This window comes from Schistocerca nitens, chromosome 2 (genome assembly GCF_023898315.1).
Source record: "Schistocerca nitens isolate TAMUIC-IGC-003100 chromosome 2, iqSchNite1.1, whole genome shotgun sequence".
In the NCBI taxonomy this organism is placed as follows: Eukaryota; Metazoa; Arthropoda; class Insecta; order Orthoptera; family Acrididae; genus Schistocerca; species Schistocerca nitens.
In genome coordinates this window covers 385,547,916-385,571,584 of record NC_064615.1, presented here as the reverse complement: position 1 = coordinate 385,571,584, position 23,669 = coordinate 385,547,916, and the positions used below count along the sequence as shown (strand labels likewise).

Below are 23,669 nucleotides of genomic sequence, written 5' to 3'. Positions count from 1 at the left end.
TGCAAGGAAAATTGCTGCAACATCTGAATGTGAATGGTGTCTGGCCCTTTGGCGGAGGACTAGGATGAACTGAGAGCATGCTCAAGCTCCCTCATAGTAAATATGGCATTGTAGCACTCACAATTCGGAAAAGAGAAGGGTATCACCTGAGCCGCCTCTGCTAGTTTCCAATGGAGGAAGGCAGGGTGAGAGTGAGAAGAGCACGAAACTTCTGCAAAATGGTGGCCCAAGGTGTTGGAGATAGCAATAGGGTCCACGATGACAGTGCCTGCCACTGCCAGGACGGAAATTTGGGAATGGATCTAGGTCCCAGAGAACCGTCGGAGTTTGGCCCACATGAGAGAAGAAGGGTGGAACTGTTAAAAGAACTAGTGAACGAAATCCACCTAGCTCTTTTGCTATCCCGAAGAACACGATGACACTTTGGAAGCATCTGTTTGTAATGAATGCAGTTTGCCATCTTAGGATGATGGTTAAAAATGCAGAGAGCACATTTCCATTCGTGGATTGTGGGGTTGGAGTCAGCAAAAGGATAGCACACAGGAAATGGTCGTTCGAGTAGGTGTCAAGAAGAACAGACCACTCAAGATAATTGGCAAGCTGGGCAGTGCAGAAGGATAGGTCCAAATGGGAATAGGTGTATGAGGAGTCAGAAAGGAAAGTGGGTGCTCCAGTGTTAAGGCAGAAGAGGTTAAGTTGGTGAAGAAGGTCAGCCAAGAGGGCACATCTCTGACAGATCCTGGGAGAGCCACGGAGGGATGATGCACAATAAGGCACTGAGTAGCAAAAATGGGAGAGGTAGCTGCCCAATAAGTTCATGGAAGTCTTCCCTCATGACATCGAATGATGGAGGGTGTAACGCCGGAAATGCATATCCTCCTATTTCCATCTATTGTACTATAATTTTATTCCTTGTTTTGTTACCTCAAGATATGACATTTCTGTGTCTTTATATATTGCAATTGTTTTACTATATATATATATATATATATATATATATATATATATATATATATATATATATATATATATACTGTCGCCACCTCCTCGATCGACAACTTCAAATCTTCAATCAACCAACAAGGAAAACTGGTAGCATGTAGTGTTTTAGAACTGTATGGCAGATCTCAGCTTTTAAAATTGTTGCATCACAAAATTACAGCAACTTAGCATGAACCTTTGTTGCTCATTGTCCCAATTGCATTACCAAGCAGGGTCCCCTCCTTTTCCGGAATGAACCCGAGTGTCGTTGAAATTCAAACGCCAGCATTAAAGCATTATAATTCGATTTCACTGCTTTAATTTCAAAGTTCAGTTAAGGTATTCATAGCTGGCTACAATATTTAGATTACACAAGCACAAATTAAGAGTGCGACTTTTGTTAGCATATTTTAGCTTACCTGTGACTGCAGCTCAGCTTGGTACGTACTAAATTTTTCTATTGTTAATTGTTCAGAATCATTTAGTTCAAGTTCAAAGTTAAATCTCTTATTTCTAAATTGCGTGGATTCAAGTAGCTTTTGAAATAATTGTTGAGGTAGCCCAAGACTAACCGTATTTTACTGAACTTCGATGTGCTTCAGAAACAAAGCTCACTAGTAATTTCAGTCACTAAATTAACTTTCAATTTTCCGGTTTTATTAATTCTGTTGCTAAATTAAGTCAGAGTGTAGCGAAATTTATTACTTCTGACAAACTTTCAGTTTTCACACTACACGTATCAACCTTCAGTTGCCACGCTCCTAGTGCTAATTATGTGTGTAATAACCTTTCTTTTACAGTTACTATAGTAATTGTCCATAGGACTGGCGACCGTAATTTCCCCTAAATCTCAAATATCTAATTACCGCTATAGTTCAATTCTTTTATCTTGGCGGCTCGCGCATGCCCGCCTAGACGCGGGAGATTGCTGCGTTGCCAGTTGCACACGACGCACGCGCCAAGAGAAGCAGCGCCATAGTATAGCATAGTTCGCAAGACAAAATTGTTAAGGCTTTCGTGGCCACTTGTTGACAAACTGCCTATTGGCTTCTGTCTCGGGTTCTTCAGCCGACGTTCATCTAATGATTTTTCTGACGTTTCGCCAGCACGAGTGGCTGGCATTGTCAAAGCTTCACCCTCCATTCACCACCGGCAATGGAGGGTGAAGCTTTGACAATGCCAGCCACTCGTGCTGGCGAAACGTCAGAAAAATCATTAGATGATCGTCGGCCGAAGAACCCGAGACAGAAGCCAATAGGCAGTTTGTCATAGTTCGTAAGCTTACGTTTAGGGGGGAGCGCGCAGTTCATGAAGTAAAGCCACCACGGCCGCATTAACCCTTTCGCTGCTACAAAGACGTGCTCCCTGCATTCCGTGCTGTGGGCGATTTTGTCACTGCACTGCTCGCCTGTGCAGACACATTGTGTTCCGACTGCTTTGACACTCTTTTATCATTCGATTCCACAAAAACTATTTGGCTCAAAAATTAGATTTTTATCTATCTTCTTGACTGATACCTTCCCCCCCATAAATGACTTAATTTTGTTTCGATGTTCAACGCAGTTATTATGCAGCATTAAATATAGTAAAACCATTGCACGAAATTTTGAAGAGTTTGCAGAGGTAAAGTCCATACTTTCCGGATGGTCGATTTTAGTTGCCACAATGTTGAGAATGAAATGTGGACAAGATACCTATATATTTCTTTTAATTTAAGTACCACATAAGTGTCGTATGTAATATTGAGAAATATTCCACCTTTCGCGACTGTACAGAAGTTTTACTTACACTGGGCACGTTTGGCTTTATTTTAAAGCACTTCATTCAATCAAAAGGAAGTAGACAAAATACATTAAACACAACTGTGGACTTACAAAAACATTAGGACTTGAATATACCGTCCGTCAGTGAAGTGCTCAGAGATATGTCAAATATAATTTTGTGTGTGGCACACACAAACAGCATTTATTTGCTAAAACACTGATGAGCCAACACAAACGTTGAATATTGTGCTACCACAGCACAAAACTACGAAAGGTGACTTGGCAATGGAGGACACAAAATACAGTCCTCTTATGATGCTTCAAAAGAGAGAAACGCGTCTGGTGTAAATAAGTCGCTTATTACAGTTGCAGAAGAGGGATATATTTCAATACCATTGGTAAAACTGCGACTGTGGAACAAAAACAAGAAATAGAACATGAATACCATTGTGTATGTGCCATACCTTTCATCGATGGAAGTGCTTTAAAATAAAGCCAAACGCGCCCTGTGTAAATAAAACATTTATTACAGTCGCGAAAGACGGAATATTTCTCAATATTACATACAACACCTATGTGGTACTTAAATTAAATGAGATATTGTTATACAGTAAATATTATATGAAATTTAGGTATCTTGTCCACATTTCATCCTCAACATTGTGGCAACTAAAATCGACCATACGGAAAGTATACGCTATGGACTTTTACCTCTGCAAACTCTTCAAAATTTCGTGCAATGGTTTACTACATTTAATGCTGCACATCAAAACAAAATTAAGTCATTTATGGGGGGAAGGTATCAGTCAAGAAGACGTGTAAAAATCACATTTTTTGGCCAAATAGTTTTTGTGAAATCGAATGATAAGTGTGTCAAAGCAGTGGGAACACCATGTGTCTGCACAGGCAAGAAGTGCAGTGATGACAAAATCGTGCACAGCACGGAATGCGGGGAGCACGTGTCTGCAGCAGCGAAAAAGTTAATGAAGAGGCAAAGCACTAGAAATTTCATTCAAACGAATAAAATTCGTGAAGTAAGGCATTCCAATATTGTTTTTAAATAAAGAAAATATTAAGCACCACACAAAGTTTGAACTCATAACCTTTCACTTGGACAGCCCAACACCTTAACCATTCTGCTACCTCAGCTCATCGAACAGTGTAACTCCATAAGGACTCTAACACCTCACGCAACTACTTATAAACACTGTTGGTATGACTATGAATTACTTACGCTTCGTCGAAGTACAATAGGAAATAAACAATTACCGCTGTTCTTTATTGTGAGAAAGCAGTTCGTGAGATTGAAACAAACACCTTTCCTTGCTATCGCCTGAATTAGGAGTCTTATTGCTTGTTTGGTTTAATTAATTAATAGAATATGAAGCAATTGGTATAAAGAATGCTTTTTCCAAACTTTCTATAAGAGAAAGTCTGCTATCAAGACATTGCCTTTGTTCTATTACTTTATTTATGACTGAACGTTTCTAAAACTGAAGACACTCGTCCCTGCTCTGCTCTCAGACGAGATCTGGCAACGTCGTTCTCTGTGCATTGGCTAACTGTGTTTTGTGACGTCAGATGCGCAGAACGAACCTAAACTCGGCCGCCAAGATATATGACGCGCACTTTAGTTCATTGTTAACTTAACGGCCGCACATTTACTTTCTTTATTAACTTCACCCCTTTTCAAAATTAATTTCCACCAGTTTCATTTGCATTTTTCCTTTCATTTAGATAAAACCCTTTCCTCCCTCTTTACCGACAGATTAACTTCGGTGACGATTGCTTTTCCCAAATTTCCATTAGGTACACGCAGTTTAATTTTTCACTGTCATTAAGGTCGATAAGTGAGGGGGAGGTTACAAGGGACATAACTGGAACAAAAGGAAAAAGTCAGATGGGGAAGGAAAAGGCGAACTGCAACAGCTTGAAGATGGGTAGTCAGGGAGATGGGTTGACTATGAATGTCATCCCGTATGAGCAGCACGATGCCCCATGAGATGGAATGTTGACCTCAGGGGGAAGGTCAAAACAAATCGGTAAGAAATGTGAAAGCTCAAAGCGGTTGTGAGGGTGCAATTGCATTTCCTGAAGGCAGCGTACAAGGGGACACTGCGATGCTAAAAGCAGCTGTAAATCCTCTTTGTGAGATCAAAGGCCGTAAACGTCCCACTGGAGCAGAGTCATGATGAGGAAGATATGTAGGGGCATCATCTCAGTGCCTGCTGAGTGACAGCCTGTGAAGAGTCGCTACTACAGGGCACAGAAGTAGGAGGATCCTGCTCCATGGTGTCCACAGAAGAATCGGCTTTCTTGTGCGGTCAGCATGTGGAGTCCAACACCTAAAAACGGTTGGTGGTATGCACCAGTGACACCATCAAATAGGATCTTCGAGTTGGTGAAGAAGAAGACCATTTGCCTTTGGTGGACTTCTTAGAGCCTTTCTGATTAGAGGAAGACTCGGGTGGTGTTTGCCCGGAGGGACGGAGGAAGTCTTCATGGGAGCAATACTACTGTCATTTCCAGCCTACCGGTTGTGTAGCTGGTGGCTTCACCCCTTGAGGCGAGAGTTTGATGGCTTGTTGCACAGCTGGACAGTGGGATGGCAATGCTACCTTGATACCGAGTGATTTCACAACCTCAGAGCTGAATTGGAGGTCACATGTCCGTGTGGCCATGTCCTTCACGAAGAGAGCGGTAACAAGAACAGAACTAAATGTGCCAGACAGGAGAACACAGGGTTTGCGACTAGCCAGTAACTTGCGAGCAACTGGGCAAGGCACTTTATCCTTTACCTGGATCTCTTGGACAGCCCGCTCATCAAGACACACAGGACAATCCAATTCTAGAGTGGTTGAAATGATGACACTGGTAGCAGTGTATCAGGTTTGGAACGTATGGCCGGACTTGATAATTTCGTAGCCTGCTTTGATCTTGGATGAAAGCACCACTCTATCAAAGGTGAGAAAAACAGTGCGGGTGGGCACTAAGCAGGAATCTACCTTTTTCATTACACCGTGGATGGCAATGACACCCTGAACAGAGAGGTAAGACTGGATTTTGGTCGCAGTTAGACCATCGAGCAGCCTGATGTAAATAACAACTCATGAGGAATTCAGGGTTCTATGGGCCTTGACACGAACAGAGTAACTGTGGAGAAGGGAGGTGGCAAGCAGTTGTTGTGCTTGAGAATCACAAGTAGTCTCCAAAAGTAAAATGCCATTCCGTAAATGAGAGGAGGATTTCACAGGGCCAGCAACTGCATCAACACCTTTCTGAATAATAAACGGATTTACGGTGGCAAAGGACTGACTGTCTTCAGTATGTGAGACCACAAGGAACCATGGTGCAGTGGGAAGGGTCTTTCAATCATCAGCCTCATTATGTTTACGTTTTGTAGACTGATTGTGAAGGTGACTGGCTAGTTGCGGGAAAATCCCCCACGATTGCCACATCTCCGATGGCGCACTCCTTCCAACTGGGGGACCCTTTCACAAGGGGTCACACCTGCCTTAGGCAATTGTTCACACCTCAGGTCACACCTCCCCAACACCTGACAGAGGGACCAATTGGCAATTTGGGAAGGCTGCAGCTCAGGCAATCAAACCTCCCTGGGCCTGGCCTGTACCAGGCGGTACATGCGAACCCTACCTGTCAACCTGGGACTGGGAATTACGTATTAACCAGTACCTGTTATGCGTCAGACACATGGGCTGGTCTTCAGCAATGTACAGGAAGGAAGAAGAAAAAGATGAACCTCTAACACTGAAGCAGAGGAACAAGAGGAGAAGGGAAACAAAAAAAGGAAAAGGGAGCGAAAAATAAAGGTGAGACTGTTCTAACATCGGCAACAGACAATGCAGAAGATTCCCAATAACACCCCAAGACATGTTCCCCTAGGCAGGGAAAAGAATAGCAAAAGGAGAGTCATATAGCACAGAAAGGAAAAAATGCTGCAAAGGCTGGGGCCCCGCCGTAGCCAAGTACAAACCCGCCAAAGAGCGGCGAGACCCCTGGGGTGAGTTAAGTGTAAAGCTGACATTAAAACAGTGCAGAATGTCACTGCCACACACTTGTGATAAAATAAATCAGATATGATATCAAGGGCAGGTAATTAGTTTGTGATGTCCTTAAATGACTATGCTAACTTACTTTTGTGCTAACTCTAGTTTCAGCGTAACTACTATCAATAATGTCTTCAATACATACAAATCTTTTAACACGTCCCAATAGGGAAAATACTTTACCACGAATCATACGGTATCATATTTTTTTATCCTAAACGTGAACAAGAACTGGTTCACGCAACCATCTCTCCTTCACGGAACTAGGGAGTATGGCAACAGGGGCTTATCAAGGTATGGATTTCAAACACACACCTCCACACTTACCAGCAATGTACCTTCCGACAGTGAACTTGTCAGCAAAACCATCAGTGTGTATACTTTAAATTTCAATGTTTTAACTGTCACTTTTATAGCCAGTCTTTGACCCAGGTGGCAGACTGTATTGACCTAGACATTCAATAGTGATTTATCGTCTCTGCCAGCTTTCACAAGTGGGGCACTGTACCTTCACTTTGTATGAGGGGAGGGTGCAGCAGCAATGATCAATGATTTATGGTGCACATGGTGTATGTATTCCACGGTGCAAAAAAGGGCAGTTGTAAATGGTAGAAATCATTTCCAGCAAGATCAGCAAACATTCTTCTCACCAGAAGATGGCAGCCAGCTGAATCACTGAAATACAGTGTCAAGATGGTCACATAATCCAGCTGCAGACTCAACGAGAAAAGATAAGTTAATACGCCATGAAAGTTTCTGTAGTCATAGCTGTCATTCAGTTTCAACCAAATCTGTAGCAAGATCACTTGAAAAATACAGCACTAATTCAACATAAATTAACATATATAATTTGTAATACATCAACACTACAGCAAACATTAGATTCCGTCACGATAGTGGGAAGTACAGATTCTTAAGAGGAGGAAGACAAGAAGATTTCATATCTTCCAAAGGAAGATTTCAGATTCTTAAACTTAGAAAGCTAAGAAGGAATAAGTATTAATGGAACTTCAGTTTCCTGATACTTTAGTAAGGAATTCCATTAGGTGTTTAAGTTTTAAAAGTATGCCTCGAACTCCATTATAATTAGACTAAAATAATGCATGGAGACTACATTAAAATGGGAACAGAGGAAGTTAAAATAAGGATATTGAGCCAGTAACCATTTTTTTATTTACAACAATTTAAAACAATAGCTGTATGGATGCCAAAATAAAAAACTAAATCTTCGAATTTGTATGTGAAAAAAGTTTACTATCAGTGTGTTTTACTAGTTTTGACTTGTGGCTTGAAGCTTGGTCCTTCAGTGCAAACAGCATTAGGAAACTGGAGGCTGCTCAGCATACACTGGAGAGGTGAATGTTAGAGAGAGAGAGAGAGAGAGAGAGAGAGAGAGAGAGAGAGAGAGTAATCAGTGATTTATGGAAAAGACTGAAACGGAAGAGGTAATCGTGACTATGAAGAAAATTAAATTGTTGGGCAAGAAGAAAAACTGATCAAATAATACCAGATACAAACAGAGATACTCTTTCATCATCTCATCAAGATTCGTCAAGGATGCTAACAAGCTGGGACTGACACAGTGGTACCCATTTGCAGTTGCTCAACGCATATCACAGGAATGAGCTATGGAGAAGCATAAAACAGAAGTTCAGTAGGCTTTTCCAATAGTAATATGGTGCAGATCACAGATCACATGTACTGTCATCAACTTCAAGCTGAGATACAAAGATTGTGTGTCATGTTGATAATTACCTTTGCACCTTTCCTGTGGCACATCCAGTCCATGAAATAAAAAGTGGAGTTGGACGTGCTATCTGCAAGAAGTTTAGTAAAACAACAAATACACTATGTCATGAAATGAACTGTATCCACATAAAAGCAAAGCCATCAGCACTAAACATTACCAGATCTGAGCAAAATTAGCCGGACATACTATGCAATGATGCTTTCACTGTGGTTGTTTCTGCTGATGTTTAATGTAGCCACAATTACTGGGCATGTTGTTTGTTATTTTTGCTCCAAAAATCAAGTATAATGAAAATGACATTCGAGCTACTTAAGCACATATATCTTCAGTAGAGTTCAGCTGAGTGTCTTCCCCTCAGGCACGAACATCACACATGTCTATATTCTACCTAAGACCCACAAGATGGTTGCCACTGGTTCATAGAAATTCAAACTAGCAAAGTAGTTGGTGTGCATATCATATTAAGAATTTAGCCTACTAGGCATATTTGAATAACTGAAGATATGGTCAACTTAGATATAATGGCACTGTTTACAAATGTACTCTCTGGACCTAATAGCTCATTTCTTTGAAGTGTGTTTTGGGCAAGTTATTATAAAAAGGATACTTGTTACCATTCAGCAGAGATGCTGAGTTGCAGATAGGCACAACAAAAATTGTGTCAAAAAAGCTTTTGGCAAGGGGAAGGGGAGCACAGAAAAGGAGAGAAGTAAAAAGACAGTGGGTGTGTTGGTGGTACAGAGGGCTGTGTAGTGCTGGAATGGGAACAGAAAAGGGGATAGGTGGGTACAGGACAGTGACTACTGAATGTTGGGGCCACAGTTGGTTAGTGACTATTCATGCAGACAGTCAGTTTCTTGTTTGTCATGCCTACATAGAATGCAGCACAGTGGCTGCAGCTTACCTTGCAGATTATATGACTGGTTTCACACGTGGCCCTGCCTTTGTATACGTAATGTTTGTGACCAGACTACTCCAGTCCATGGGTGGTGGGAGAATGTATGGGACAGGTCTTTGCACTTTAGGTCTATTACAGGGATATGAGCCATGAGGCCAAGGGTTGCGAGCAGGGGTTGTGTAGGGATGGACAAGGATATTGTGTAAGTTCGGTAAGTGGTGTAATACTGCTGTGGTAGGGGTGAGAAGGATAGTGGATAGGATATTCCTCATTTCAGATTACGATGAGAGGTAGTCAAAACCCTGGCAGAGAACGTTATTCATTTGATCCAGTCCTGAGTGGTCCTGAGTTACGAGGAGAATGTTCCTCTGTGGTTGGACAGTGAGACTTTGGGAGATGGTGGATGAAAGTAGAGATACAGCACAGGGCATCTATTTTTGTAGAAGGTTTGGAAGGTAATTATGGTCCATGAAGGCCTCAGTGAAACTGCTGGTATATTTTGAGAGGGACTGTTCTTCACTACAGGTGTGATGGGCACGGTTGGCTAGGCTATGTGGAAAGGACTTCTTTGTATGGAATGGGTGACAACTTTTGAAGTGGAGGTAATGCCCGTGGTTGGTAGGTATAACATGGACGGAGGTATTGATTTAGCCACCTGTGAGATGGAGGTCAACATCAAGAAAAATAACTGTTGGGTTGAGGAAGACCAGATGAAGTTAAAGGGGTAGAATGTGTTGAGATTGTGAAGGTATATGGATGGTATGTCCTCACCCCCTGATCCAGATCACAAAGACAGCTTCAATGAATCTGAATCAGGTGAAGGGTTTGGGATTCTGTGTGGTTAGAAAGAATCCATTTAGATGGCCCATGAATAGTTTGGCATAGGATGGTGCCATGTGAGTGCCCTTAGCTGTACCCTGGATTTATTTGTTGGCGATGCTTTCAAAGGAAAAGTAATTGTGGGTGATTTATGGCTGGTCATGGACACTACACAGGAGGTTGTAGGTTTGGAATCCATTGGGCATTGGGTTCAATAGCAGCAAGGCCATGGGCATTAGGGATGTTGGCGCGAAGGGAAGGGGCATCAATAGTGACAAGCAGGGAATCGTTGCAAAGGAACACGAAGTGTCAAGAGTCGATGGAGAAAATGGTCGTTATCTTTTATTTAGGAGGGCAGGTTGTGGGTAAAAGGCTGAAGATGTTGGTCCACGAGTGCAGAGATTCTCTCTGTGGGGGTACAGTAACTGGCCACAACGGGACTTTCTGTGTGGTTGGGTTTATGGACTTTAGGAAGATGTACAAGGTAGGGGTGAGGAAAGAGATGGACTCCGGGGAGAGGTTTTGGGATGGGAGAGACTAGAGCTCAAGCTGGATTTCTGGAATGGGTTCACTGTGGCAGAGTTTGTATATGGGTGAATCTGACAGCTGGCAGAGTCCTACACAATATCCTTGTCCATCCCTACACAACCCTCACTCCCAATCCCTTGCCTTATGGTTCATATCCCTGTAATAGACACTTCGCAAGACCTGTCCTGTCATCCTCCCACCACCACCTACTCCACTCCGGTCACAAACATCACCTATCCCATCAAAGGCAGTGCTACCTGTGAAACCAGTCATGTGATCTACAAGCTAAGCTGCAACCACTGTGCTGCATTCTGTGTGGGCATGACAGCCAACAAGCTGTCTTTCTGCATGAATGTCCCACCCAGTTGCTGAGCATGCTGTCCAACATGAAAATCTCCATTTCAATGACTGCTTCACTGCCTGTGTCACCTGGATACCTCCCACGCCATCAGCTTTTCTGAACTGTGCAAGTGGGAACTCTCCCTAAAATATATCCCACATTCCCCTAACCCTCCTGGCCTCAACCCTCATTAGCCAGTGTCCTTTATCCCCCTATCCCCTTCCCTGTTCCCTATTCCAGCACTATACAGCTCTATTCCACAAACACCCACCATCTTTTTACTTCTCTCCTATCCCGCTGCTCCTTCCCCCCCCCCCCCTCTCCCCGTTGGATCTTCTCTATCTATTCTATCAACCCTATCTGGTACGGATCCCACACCGCTGAGCAGTATTCAAGCAGTGGGCGAACAAGCCTACTGTAACCTACTTCCTTTGTTTTCGGATTGCATTTCCTTAAGATTCTTCCAATGAATCTCAGTCTGGCATCTGTTTTACCGACGATCAACTTTATATGATCATTCCATTTTAAATCACTCCTAATGCCTACTCCCAGATAATTTATGGAATTAACTGCTTCCAGTTGCTGACCTGCTATTTTGTAGCTAAATGATAAGGGATCTATCTTTCTATGTATTCGCAGCACATTACACATGTCTACATTGAGATTCAATTGCCATTCCCTGCACCATGCGTCAACTCGCTGCAGATCCTCCTGCATTTCAGTACAATTTTCCATTGTTACAACCTCTCGATACACCACAGCATCATCTGCAAAAAGCCTCAGTGAACTTCCGATGTCATCCACCAGGTCATTTATGTATATTGTGAACAGCAACGGTCCCATGACACTCCCCTGTGGCACACCTGAAATCACTTTTACTTCGGAAGACTTCTCTCCATTGAGAACGACATGCTGTGTTCTGTTATCTAGGAACGCCTCAATCCAATCACACAATTGGTCTGATAGTCCATATGCTGTTACTTTGTTCATTAAACGACTGTGGGGAACTGTATCGAACGCCTTGCGGAAGTCAAGAAACACGGTATCTACCTGTGAACCTGTGTCTATGGCCCTCTGAGTCTCGTGAACGAATAGCGCGAGCTGGGTTTCACATGACCGTCTTTTTCGAAACCCATGCTGATTCCTACAGAGTAGATTTCTAGTCTCCAGGAAAGTCATTATGCTCGAACATAATACGTGTTCCAAAATTCTACAACTGATCGACGTTAGAGATATAGGTCTATAGTTCTGCACATCTGTTCGACGTCCTTTCTTGAAAACGGGGATGACCAGTGCCCTTTTCCAATCCTTTGGAACACTACGCTCTTCTAGAGACCTACGGTACACCGCTGCAAGAAGGGGGGCAAGTTCCTTTGCTTACTCTGTGTAAAATAGAATTGGTATCCCATCAGGTCCAGCGGCCTTTCCTCATTTGAGCGATTTTAATTGTTTCTCTATCCCTCTGTCGTCTATTTCAATATCTACCATTTTGTCATCTGTGCGACAATCTAGAGAAGGAACTACAGTGCAGTCTTCCTCTGGGAAACAGCTTTGGAAAAAGACATTTAGTATTTCGGCTTTTAGTCTGTCATCCTCTGTTTCAGTGCCATTTTGGTCACAGAGTGTCTCGACATTTTATTTTGATCCACCTACCGCTTTGACATAAGACAAGAATTTCTTAGGATTTTCTGCCAAGTCAGTACATAGAAATTTACTTTCGAATTCATTGAACGCCTCTCGCATAGCCCTCCTCACAGTACATTTTGCTTCGCGTAATTTTTGTTTGTCTGCAAGGCTTTGGCTATGTTTATGTTTGCTGTGAAGTTCCCTTTGCTTCCACAGCAGTTTTCTAACTCGGTTGTTGTACCACGGTGGCTCTTTTCCATCTCTTACGATCTTGCTTGGCACATACTCATCTAACGCATATTGTACGATGGTTTTGAACTTTGTCCACTGATCCTCAACACTATCTGTACTTGAGACAAAACTTTTGTGTTGAGCCGTCAGGTACTCAGTAATCTGCTTTTTGTCACTTTTGCTAAACAGAAAAATCTTCCTTCCTTTTTTAATATTTCTATTTACGGCTGAAACCATCGATGCCGTAACCGCTTTATGATCACTGATTCCCTGTTCTGCGTTAACTGTTTCAAATAGTTTGGGTCTGTTTGTCACCAGAAGGTCTAATATGTTATCGCCACGAGTCGGTTCTCTGTTTAACTGCTCAAGGTAGTTTTCAGATAAAGCACTTAAAAAAATTTCACTGGATTCTTTGTCCCTGCCACCCGTTATGAACGTTTGAGTCTCCCAGCCTATATCCGGCAAATTAAAATCTCCACCCAGAACTATAACATGGTGGGGAAATCTACTCGAAATATTTTCCAAATTATCCTTCAGGTGCTCAGCCACAACAGCTGCTCAGCCAGGGGGCCTATAAAGACATCCAATTACCATGTCTGAGCCTGCTTTAACCGTGACCTTCACCCAAATCATTTCACATTTCAGATCTCCGTCAATTTCCTTCGATACTATTGCACTTCTTATCGCTATAAACACGCCTCCCCCTTCACTGTCCAGCCTGTCTCTGCGGTATACATTCCAATCTGAGTTTAGGATTTCATTACTGTTTACGTCTGGTTTCAGCCAACTTTCTGTCCCTAGTACTATATGGGCATTGTGACCGTTTATTAATGAGAGCAGTTCTGGGACCTTTCTATAGACGCTCCTGCAGTTTACTATTAGCACATTAATATTGTTATTCCCTGTTGCATTTTGCCTACTCCTACCTTGCCGCGTCTCAGGAGGCGTCTTGTCGGGCCTAGGGAGGGAATTCTCTAACCTAAAAAACCCGCATGTGCACTCCACACGTACTCCGCTACCCTTGTAGCCGCTTCCGGCGTGTAGTGCACGCCTGACCTATTCAGGGGGACCCTACATTTCTCCACCCAATAGCGGAGGTTGAGAAATTTGCACCCCAGATCTCCGCAGAATCGTCTGAGCCTCTAGTTTAAGCCTTCCACTCGGCTCCAAACCAGAGGACCGCGATCGGTTCTGGGAACGATACTACAATTAGTTAGCTCTGATTCCACCCCGCGAGCGAGGCTTTCCGCCTTCACCAATTCCGCCAACCGCCTGTACGAACTGAGGACGACCTCTGAACCCAGACGGCAGGAGTCATTGGTGCCGACATGAGCAACAATTTCTCCAGGTCAAATTTAGTACTTTTCCTAAATCATACAGTACTTACTTTCTAAACAATTTTGTGCGATATTATCAGAAAATCTACAAATTTTGTCAATATGTAAGAACATAATAAGGATTATATTCTGAGTTAAAAGAAGAGGGCGAAAATATTTAAACTGGACCCCATTTACTTTAATGAAAAAATAAACATTGTGGGTTTTGACGACCACATTAAGTGTCAGAAGTAACTGAACAAAAAATTGTACGAGAATTTGAATAAGACTAGGTTTAAAAGGAAGTAAATCATTACTGATAAAAAGTTTCTATGAAGAATAATCAGCTGTTGGGAGCACACATTGACATTAAAAGAAACAGCATTCCTACTTCGGTAAAAAAAAATTACAATTTTACAAAGAGATCTAAGAATAAAATTCAAATACAATTTGAACAAAACAACTATGGAAGGAATAGTAACATACTAGTTTTGGGAAGGATGCATACATGAACATTAAGTGAAGTCACAAGCAGGTATTTTTTTACTGATGCAACTTTTTTTCCAATCTGAGAATCCTCTTTCTCAGCAGTTTTCATAAGTTTTGTTTTCTTCGTTTGTAGCTCTGTTAGTTTCTCTCTACCCTCTCTCCTCTTTCTCTCAGCTACACTTTTCTCTGCAATGCACCTACCATATATCATATACATTTCAAAAGCTGTGCATTAACTGCTTTGTGATGGGTAGATCCAACACACTCGGCAAGCTCAACCATATCATGAATGGTACCAAGAGCTATGAGGGACGCTTCAATCACATTTTCAACCAGAATGTAGGAGTTGCCACAGAAATCTCTTCCAATGCTGGCTGGCATTGTAATAAAAGAGAATGCAAGCAAGCTTGATAAATTTCTTCAAATTTTCATGTCCACTCTTATCCCCAATGATCATCCAGAACTGACTGATATGATAATGATCCCCATCAAATTCTTTGAGAAGTTCCCTTGCGGACCTGATCTCCAAAAGATTTTGGATTTACAGGCAATGGAATCAGCCTCATGACATCAAAGCAATTTAAGATACTGAGATGTGTCGATGCTATGCCTAACTGTGTCTTTGCAAGGTCAGTGTTTACTGTCACTCATATGGTGCCCTTTGTAAAGGAATATGCCAGGGGCAATTTCTCTATAATTTTGGGTACCATATGCTTCATAAACATAAGGCATCATTCTGGAACACTAAGATATATTTCTCCACTACTTTACATTGACTTAAGAGCATTTTTGGTTCCGTTCACATTGTCCACATTCTGAGGTCTCAACAGATATATGATGTCGCTCAAATCAACTTTGACTCCAAAATTTCTGGTTTGACATATTTTCTTGTTAATTCTCTGACCATAGATTGGAGGGAAGTATAGAGGAAAGCAGCTAAGACGGCATCTGACTGAAATTTAGCCAAAAATGCCTCAACCTGAGTAGCCACACTCTCAAAAACTACAAAATAAGCTCTCAATATTTTGTCCCTCAAAAGATTCGTGTTATTTGGTAGCTATGACCCTATAGGAATTTCCATAGTGAGTTTATGTTTTGGTTTTACCTCCTCCTGAACTTTAAGTCACCCATTCTGCTTCCTTCACATACTTTTCAACAGCTGTTAATATTTTCTGAGCCCTGACCGCTGTCATTTTATTTTCTACTAACTGAATGGAGCAGAAATTCTGTGGGGAAACAAAGGTAGAGGTAATATTGGTGAAATAGGCTCTGGGGGAGGGAATGATTTTAGACAGATTACACGAAGCTCTCAGAAACTGAACAAGATTCCAACCACCAGTAGTATGACCTATCTTAAAGGTGCTATGCACTGTGTCTAAACCTCATGCACCACATTCAAAAGAAGAGGCTCCCCTGGATTACACTTGACTTTAAGCTTGCTTTTCAGTTCTCTTAGGAATGCCTTGTTGACAACAGGGCCACCCATAGACACATGAACAACTTGCCGTTTCTGATGTACCTTAGACTAGCATGCACTTGTCTCAAATTCTTCAACTAAATCTTTTGCAGCATATTCCCCCAAAAACACTGAAGTACGATACCTTATTGAAACATTGGCCAAAGCACAATACCAGAAAACAGATTCATTTCTTGATTTTTTGATAACCTTATCCAAAAGTCTCATAACCATGTCACAGGCAGCAGAAGTATCATGTAACAGTTGAATGAAAACCAGCTCTCATCTGAACTCAATGCTATAATTTACTTTTTACTTCTGAAGCTTTACTTTGGAGGCAATGTCACTGTCTGGGACCATATTCAGTATTGTCCTAATGGATTTTGCCAAAAATATAGTACAGTTTTCTAGTTATATTCTGCAGCAAATTAATGAAACCTCCAAAAAATTCAAGTGGCTTGGAGTAAAGATTAGCTTAGGAGTCTAAAATAGACCTCTTCAAGACTTGCCCAGGGACACAAAGAAGTGTATCATCAGGTTGTGGATTTTGTGGTAACAAATCCTTATCAGGCTAGGGATCCCATGGTAAAGAAAACCACCAACGACTGCTGTTGAACAGCTCTCAGCTGTGATCCTAATGGCAATAGGAACACTAGTTTTCTCACTTCAAAAGAAACCAGCAGCAGTTAAGGCACCATGTACCATAGCAACAATTTTATACAGTATTTCATCAGTACATTCAGGTTCCACACAAACAATCAACTGCTTGGATATAGAACATGTTACACTTTGAACCAAAATTAAAGCAGGACATCAATAGCATTACAAAATAAAAACACACATTCAAAGTTCTCATTTACACGAATTTTTTTTCTAAAAAATTTCATGCAGACTGTTATGAAATTTACCAAAACTTACCCAATGCCACACTTATGTAAAACTTGAAGGTAGTTTACAGGATGTGGGTTGCAGCTATTGTGCAATAATTTTACCACGATAACCTCCATTTCCCTGATAATGCACAGTTAAATTATGAAGTTTACAACTAGTTCGATTCTATTACAGAAGAAAAACTGGCTGAAATATGTCACCGTAAGTCATGACAAAACAAACTCCGCACCCCCCCCCCTTTTTTTTGCCAGAGGACTAGTGGAGAGCAACACGGTAAACCTACTGTGGATCGTTGGTAACTCAGGAATTACTGCCAACAAAGAAGCTGACTGGCCAGGACTAGGGTGACAACTCCTTTTAGTGGACTGGGACCTATCCCAGATATCACTAAGGCAATGGTAAAATCAAAAATACATATCCTTATCACGAGGCAGCGTGTAGAAAACTGGACTATGGCTCAAAAACAAAAACATGGCAAGCTAATGATGCCGAAGCCATGTTTCAAAAGAAGTCATGTAATTCTGAACTTTAACAGGAAACAGATTTAACTCATCGTAGGACTCATGACTGGCCATGATAACTTTAAGAAACAAATACAAATGATGGGTACGAAGGAAGAAGCCCCTAAGTGCAGACCATGTGACGAGGAGGATGAAACCAAACCACATCTAATTTTCCAATGTGAAGCTCTGGAGGGCAAAAGACATAGAATATTGACGTCAGTAGAGCCTGAAGGAATCATTTCTAAGAAGAAACTACTAAATAGTCTCCTACTACTTCTTAAGGCGACCAGCTGGTTTTTCTAAAATCACAGAGAGTGAAACCACATCATAAACTCAGTTCCAGTGCTGTCAACAGTGGACTAAGACCACTGTTGCACAAATCAAATCAAGAGGTATCCCTGACGTACTGGGTCCACTAACTTCAAAGCCAATGGTACTATTGAGCCACAAACTTAACAACCATAGTAAGCTCATGACAAGATCAGGGGCCAGTAAATATGGAGAAGAGAAGTGAGGGCAATGAAACAGTGAGCATTCAGGTTTTGCAGGCAGCTAATCTTAAATTAATAAATATGGGCAGCCCTACCAACTTTTTATCAAAGAGGAGTCATAAAAATTGGTATTGCATGTGCTGGGAGCCCAAGTAGAGTTCTCGGTCAAGAACCATGATTCAGTGTCAGAAATGCATGACTAGACTTCACAGGATGAAACTGGATGCCACAGGAAAGGGTACAAGTGGGAGCCCTTCTGATAGAGTCTTCGAGCTGGCTTTCAATCAAAGCTACAGACAGACTAGGAGCTATACCAAATGCGAAAATCATTGACATACAGTGCACGGGTAACCACTTGATGGTGATGAGGAAGATGTCTCAGCAGAGCCCTGTGGGTTGCAGCTATCTTGGACCTACAGGAAGACGAGTGATATATCAGGTCTAATCCTAAATGATCAGGAGGATAAAAATTGACAGACAAAAATGGAGCAAGAGCCTTGACAGCCCCAGTCACAGTGGGTAAGTCATAATGATAGTGTCAAGCAGTTTCAAATGCCTTGTGCAAATAAAAAAAACTGCATGTTTATGAGACTTCTGTGGAATTCTTTTTCTAAGCTTTCCAGACAATTAGTTGTGGATTGTCCCACCTGAAAACCACACTCGTATGGCGACAAAACATCCTATGATTCAAGAACTCAGCATAATCATCAGGCTATCATTCTTTAAAGCAGTTTGATAAGCATGTTGAGACAATTTAATCAGTATCTGCTGGCACGTGTTGGCTTTTACCTGGTTTAATGATTGGGAATATAGCACTCACTACCCTTTGGGAAGGGAACGCACCTTCTCGCCAAATAAACTTGAAGCCCCTGAGTACTTTGAATCTGAGTCACATTCAGAAGTGGGATCATCCAAATATGAATCAAATCAGGGATTAAGGCTGTATCACGAGAAGAGTCAAGAGCCTGAATCAGTTCCCAGACAGTTACAAAGGGATAAAAGATAGGGGGGTGCCTTCAACTCATCTTTTATGCAATCGATAGATAGCTGGTAAAGAAGAAGATGCCAACACTGTTGCAAAGTGGGTCGAGAGGTATTTGGGAAAAACTGATGCATCAATAGCAACGCCACCATGGAGGAGGAGACACAGAACGGTAATTGATCTTCAACAGCTCGACAGGTACGGAGTTTAGGTAGTGTGTGTGGCTTTGAGGAGAGTCACTTAAAGGTTATGAGGACGGTCTGAGAAGGGTGTTGCTCGAGATGTCATAAGCCCCTTTGACGGTCTTGAATAACAGTTAACAATGTCCTCGGCCCTCCACAGTGCCAGCCACCAGACAAGAGAGGGCCATAGTAGTTTTGGCGGATGGATGTTCACATCGAAAATGGAGAGCCAAACATGGTACTGGGGCCTGTTAGGCGATGACAAGAAAGCTACAGTATCAACAGAAAGGGGTCACTGTGACAAAGATCAGCATATAACAATCATTGTAGTGAAGCACTGATATTAAGAGAAGATCGTTAGGTTGACAGCTGAAATGACTATGTGGGAGGCATTAAAGGGGGCAGGCATACCATTACTGAGGGGTGATCAAGATTGGGAAAGAAGAATATCAATCAGAAGCCCCCTACCAAACAACATGGTACTCCAACACAAGGGATGGTGCACACACCCCCAACTGTGAAAATAAGGAGGAGGAGGAGCAGGTGGAGGTGCGAGGGGACTGGGGGGGGGGGGGGGGTGAGTTTCCAGATTAAGAAGTCAGTAAATTCCCTACCCAGGTGTTTGTAAATGTTACAAACTGTGAGTGTTGGTGTCACTCACACTCACATTGCTGTTGGTACCAATGCGGCACGGAGGGGAATCCATTCACAAATAATATCTGTACTAATCAATGTACAGACCTCTCCAGATTCCCTCTCTGGATCCATACAGTTCTAACATAATATACAGTAACACTGAAGGGTTGGAGAATGGTCATCAGTGAAATCCATTTCTTGGAGAGAAACCGATTGCAGAACAGGGGAATACATGTTGTTACAGTTCTGGCTTGTGGATTACCCACTGCAGCTCTACTAAATTACCACTTTATAAATGTCATGGTTAGGTGGGAAAGGGCCAACAGAACACATCATGACCCAGGATCACTGTGTCACTGGTGGGTGCATAACAACATTGATGAACACATTATGATCAGCCAGAAGATTAGCTACCTAATAACCGGTATGTCCACCTTTGGCACTGACAACAGTGGTGATGAGGCCTTGGTAGGTCGCTGGAGGGAGGCGGAACAGCGCGTACGTACATACGCGCACACGCACACACCCGCGCACACGCACATCACATTCAGCCACATCCGATGAGCTTGATTGGGTTCTGATCTGGTAAGTAAGGGGGCCAGCACATCAACTGGAACTCGCCACTGTGTTCCTCGATACACTCCATCACACACTTGGCCTTGTGACACGGCATGTTATCCTGTAGAAAAACACCACTGCTGTCAGGAAACACAATTGTCATGAAATGGTGTACATGGTCTGCAAGCGGTGTATGAAACTCCTTGGCTGTCATGGTGCCTTGCACGAGCTCCACTGGACCCATTGATGTCCACGTGAATGCTCCCTTAGCATAAATAGAGCCACCACCAGCTTGTCTCCGGCCCATGGTACATGAGTCAATGCGCTGTTCCTCTGGAATACAACAGCATGATGAAGAAGGTATCAGGATTCATTACACCATGCAACACTGCCACTGCGCCAATGTCCACTGCTGATGGTCACATGCCCATTTCAGTCATAGCTGCCAATGTTGTGGTATTAACATTTGCTCTTGAATGGGTTGTCAGCTGCAGAGGCCCATCATTAGGAGTGTTCGGCACACTGTGCGTTCACACACACTTGTACTCTGCCCAACATTACAGAATCTGATGTTAGGTCTGCCACGGTTTGCCGTCTGTCCTGTTTTACCAGTCCTCCCCGCCTACAAGATCCGACATCTGTAATGAGGTGTGGCCACCAAACCTCATTTCTGGGCATCATTTTGCCTTGGTTTTGCCACGTGTTAAGACAATCATCACAGCACTCCTCGAACATCTAATAAGGTGTGTATTTTCCGCAATGCTCACGCCGTGCCTCTAGGCCATTACAATCTATCCTTGGTCAACCCCAGATAGATTGTGCACCTTCCCCATTTCACACACAGACAGCACGCTCACCAATATTAAATGCACTACGCATCTGACTGACTAGCAGCCATTCCTCACCCGATGCTGCTGCTACCACCTGGATGGTATACCAATAGTAGGTCAGTTGTCATAATGTTCTGGCCAATCAGTGTAGGTTCTGAATACAATAGTGTAGGGGATCTGGAACCTCTGCAGTCACTGCAATAGCCTGCTGTCGACATTTCTCTGAAATTAGTTTAGAGTTTTAGTGTCTTGCAAGAGCATATCTGCTGTTAGAGTAGGAACTGAAGAGGAGCAGGCATCCCTGGGACCTGCAGCCGTTGGCTCCTGCAGCCAATGCCTAATGTCGAGTTGTTGGTTGGTATATTTCTGGCTAGAAGATACCCTAAAACTAGTCTTGTCATCGGGAGTCATCACAGAATGATGATGTTGATTCTCTGGGAAGGTGCAAGGAACTGCAGTCCCCAAAGATGGTGCTACAAATGTCGCATGAGGGGAGGGACTATATCTCTCATGGGCTAATTTACTGGCACAATCACTAGAGTTCAGTGTTGAGGGAATAGGGAAAATAAGTCTCAAGGGTACTGGTGATGATTTGGTCACAGTATGCCAAAAGTTGATAACACTGGTTTGGGATGCAGATGACTGTAAATTTTCTGAGCTTCAAAATATAAGATAACCAAAGAACTTACATACCTGGATTCTATACACCTTAATTAGGGTAGTACAATTGGGGATTGCAGAGAGAGATCTCCTCCGCAATTAACACAGATGGACGGTTGCTCAAATGGTGCATTTTCATGAAGCAGCCGACCACAATCTCTGCAAAGTTTTTATGAGGGAGTAAAACTTGGGATTGGGTAGGATTCACTATTTTAAGTATGACTGAATCACCTCGTAATTTACTGAAGAAAGGGATTTCTCCTAATACATTTTTAATATTGTCCGTAAAGAACATTGGTGCAGTAGGGTAGTAGGTAGTGCAGGTTCCAATAGCACTTATGAATTCAGATCTACCTGACGAGACTACCATAGTCTCACAGCCACCAGCTTGTAACTTTGGTCTTTTCATTGCATCAAGTATCAACCATGACGCCACCTACTTGGAACAAGTGCTCTCCCTACAGGCACCACCCAGACAGAAAAATAGCCACCTTGTCTCCATGTGGACTGGCTACCATACAGAGCATTGAGCAACTTTCCCCACAAGGTCCACACGTCCATAAAGAAATTGGGGAATACAGAGGTCAAACCCAGATGTGGGCACCAAACATGAGTTAACTGAAGTGAGTTGCGCAAAATAATACTCAAGACCATGTCTGATAAAAGGTGTAGAGTAAGACTGCAACACAGAAAAGGAAAGGAAGAAGTACTGCAATGGTTTGGGGCCAAACAGACCTTCACAAAAGAGTTGAAAGGCCCCTGACAACAAATCTTCATTTTCTTAAACTTGACAAGCATTTGCTAAGAAGTATTGTTCTTATCTAATACCCAGGAATAATACATATAATTATGAAAACCTAATACAGCTGAGAAATGCACTGATAATGTTGATGAATTGACAGTGTGATAATTATCTACGAGTATCATTATTATTTGCACATGATATCTACAACCTTTTCATGGAACTTTAAGTCAGTGAACTCTCATTGGATGGGCCAAGTTGGTTATTTGTACAGTTCCAAGAAACAGGGAAGGGCCAAAAAGATGATCTAAATAAAGCTAGGCAGATAACATTAGAAAAATTTTCAAGAAATAACATGGGGACCAACTGATATGACCATAATGCATGGGGAGTATAGATGTAGCTTTTAATTAGCACTGAATGTTGAATGGTGGCTGCTGCTGCGTCTAATGATGGTTGCAACTCTGCTAGCATATTGTTGGTTTCAAAGTCGATATTAGTCGGTTTCATTTGCACATTGAATAATTCTCCACATATACAGTGTCTAGATCACACAGAAACTGTTATTCAAGCCTAATCCATACCGCACAATTTCACATACTTGACAATTAAATGCTTACTAGCAGTCAAACATCAATATAATTTTTTTATGGTTTTACTACATACAATTTCACATGCAAAGCACATACATTAAAAGCTTTTGGTTACATGTGTGTAACTTACTGCTGTCAAAACGAATAATTGCGTTTGCACGAGGTGGGCCTACTGCACTTCGGAGCAATGACTCAATATGCTTCTTTGAACCTGCATAGGGATAACAAGCACATGTTAACGATGACAGCATTACACACACACACACACACACACACACACACACACACACACACACACACACACACACACACACACACACACACACACACACACAAA

The 23,669-nt window shown here is 42.3% G+C and overlaps 1 protein-coding gene across 5 annotated transcripts in view; it reads right to left on the bottom strand.

Annotated features, from left to right (window-relative positions):
• LOC126236235 (prominin-like protein) overlaps positions 1-23,669 on the bottom strand; it is a 572,733-nt gene that overhangs the window by 314,608 nt on the left and 234,456 nt on the right. For 4 of the 5 annotated variants that reach the window (XM_049945374.1, XM_049945376.1, XM_049945373.1 and 1 more), the window contains one exon: positions 23,463-23,543. The exons of the other annotated variant lie outside the window; for it this stretch is intronic. In XM_049945374.1, coding sequence (XP_049801331.1) covers positions 23,463-23,543 — 81 coding nt within the window. The remainder of the gene's footprint in view (positions 1-23,462; positions 23,544-23,669) is intronic. 5 annotated transcript variants of the gene reach the window in all.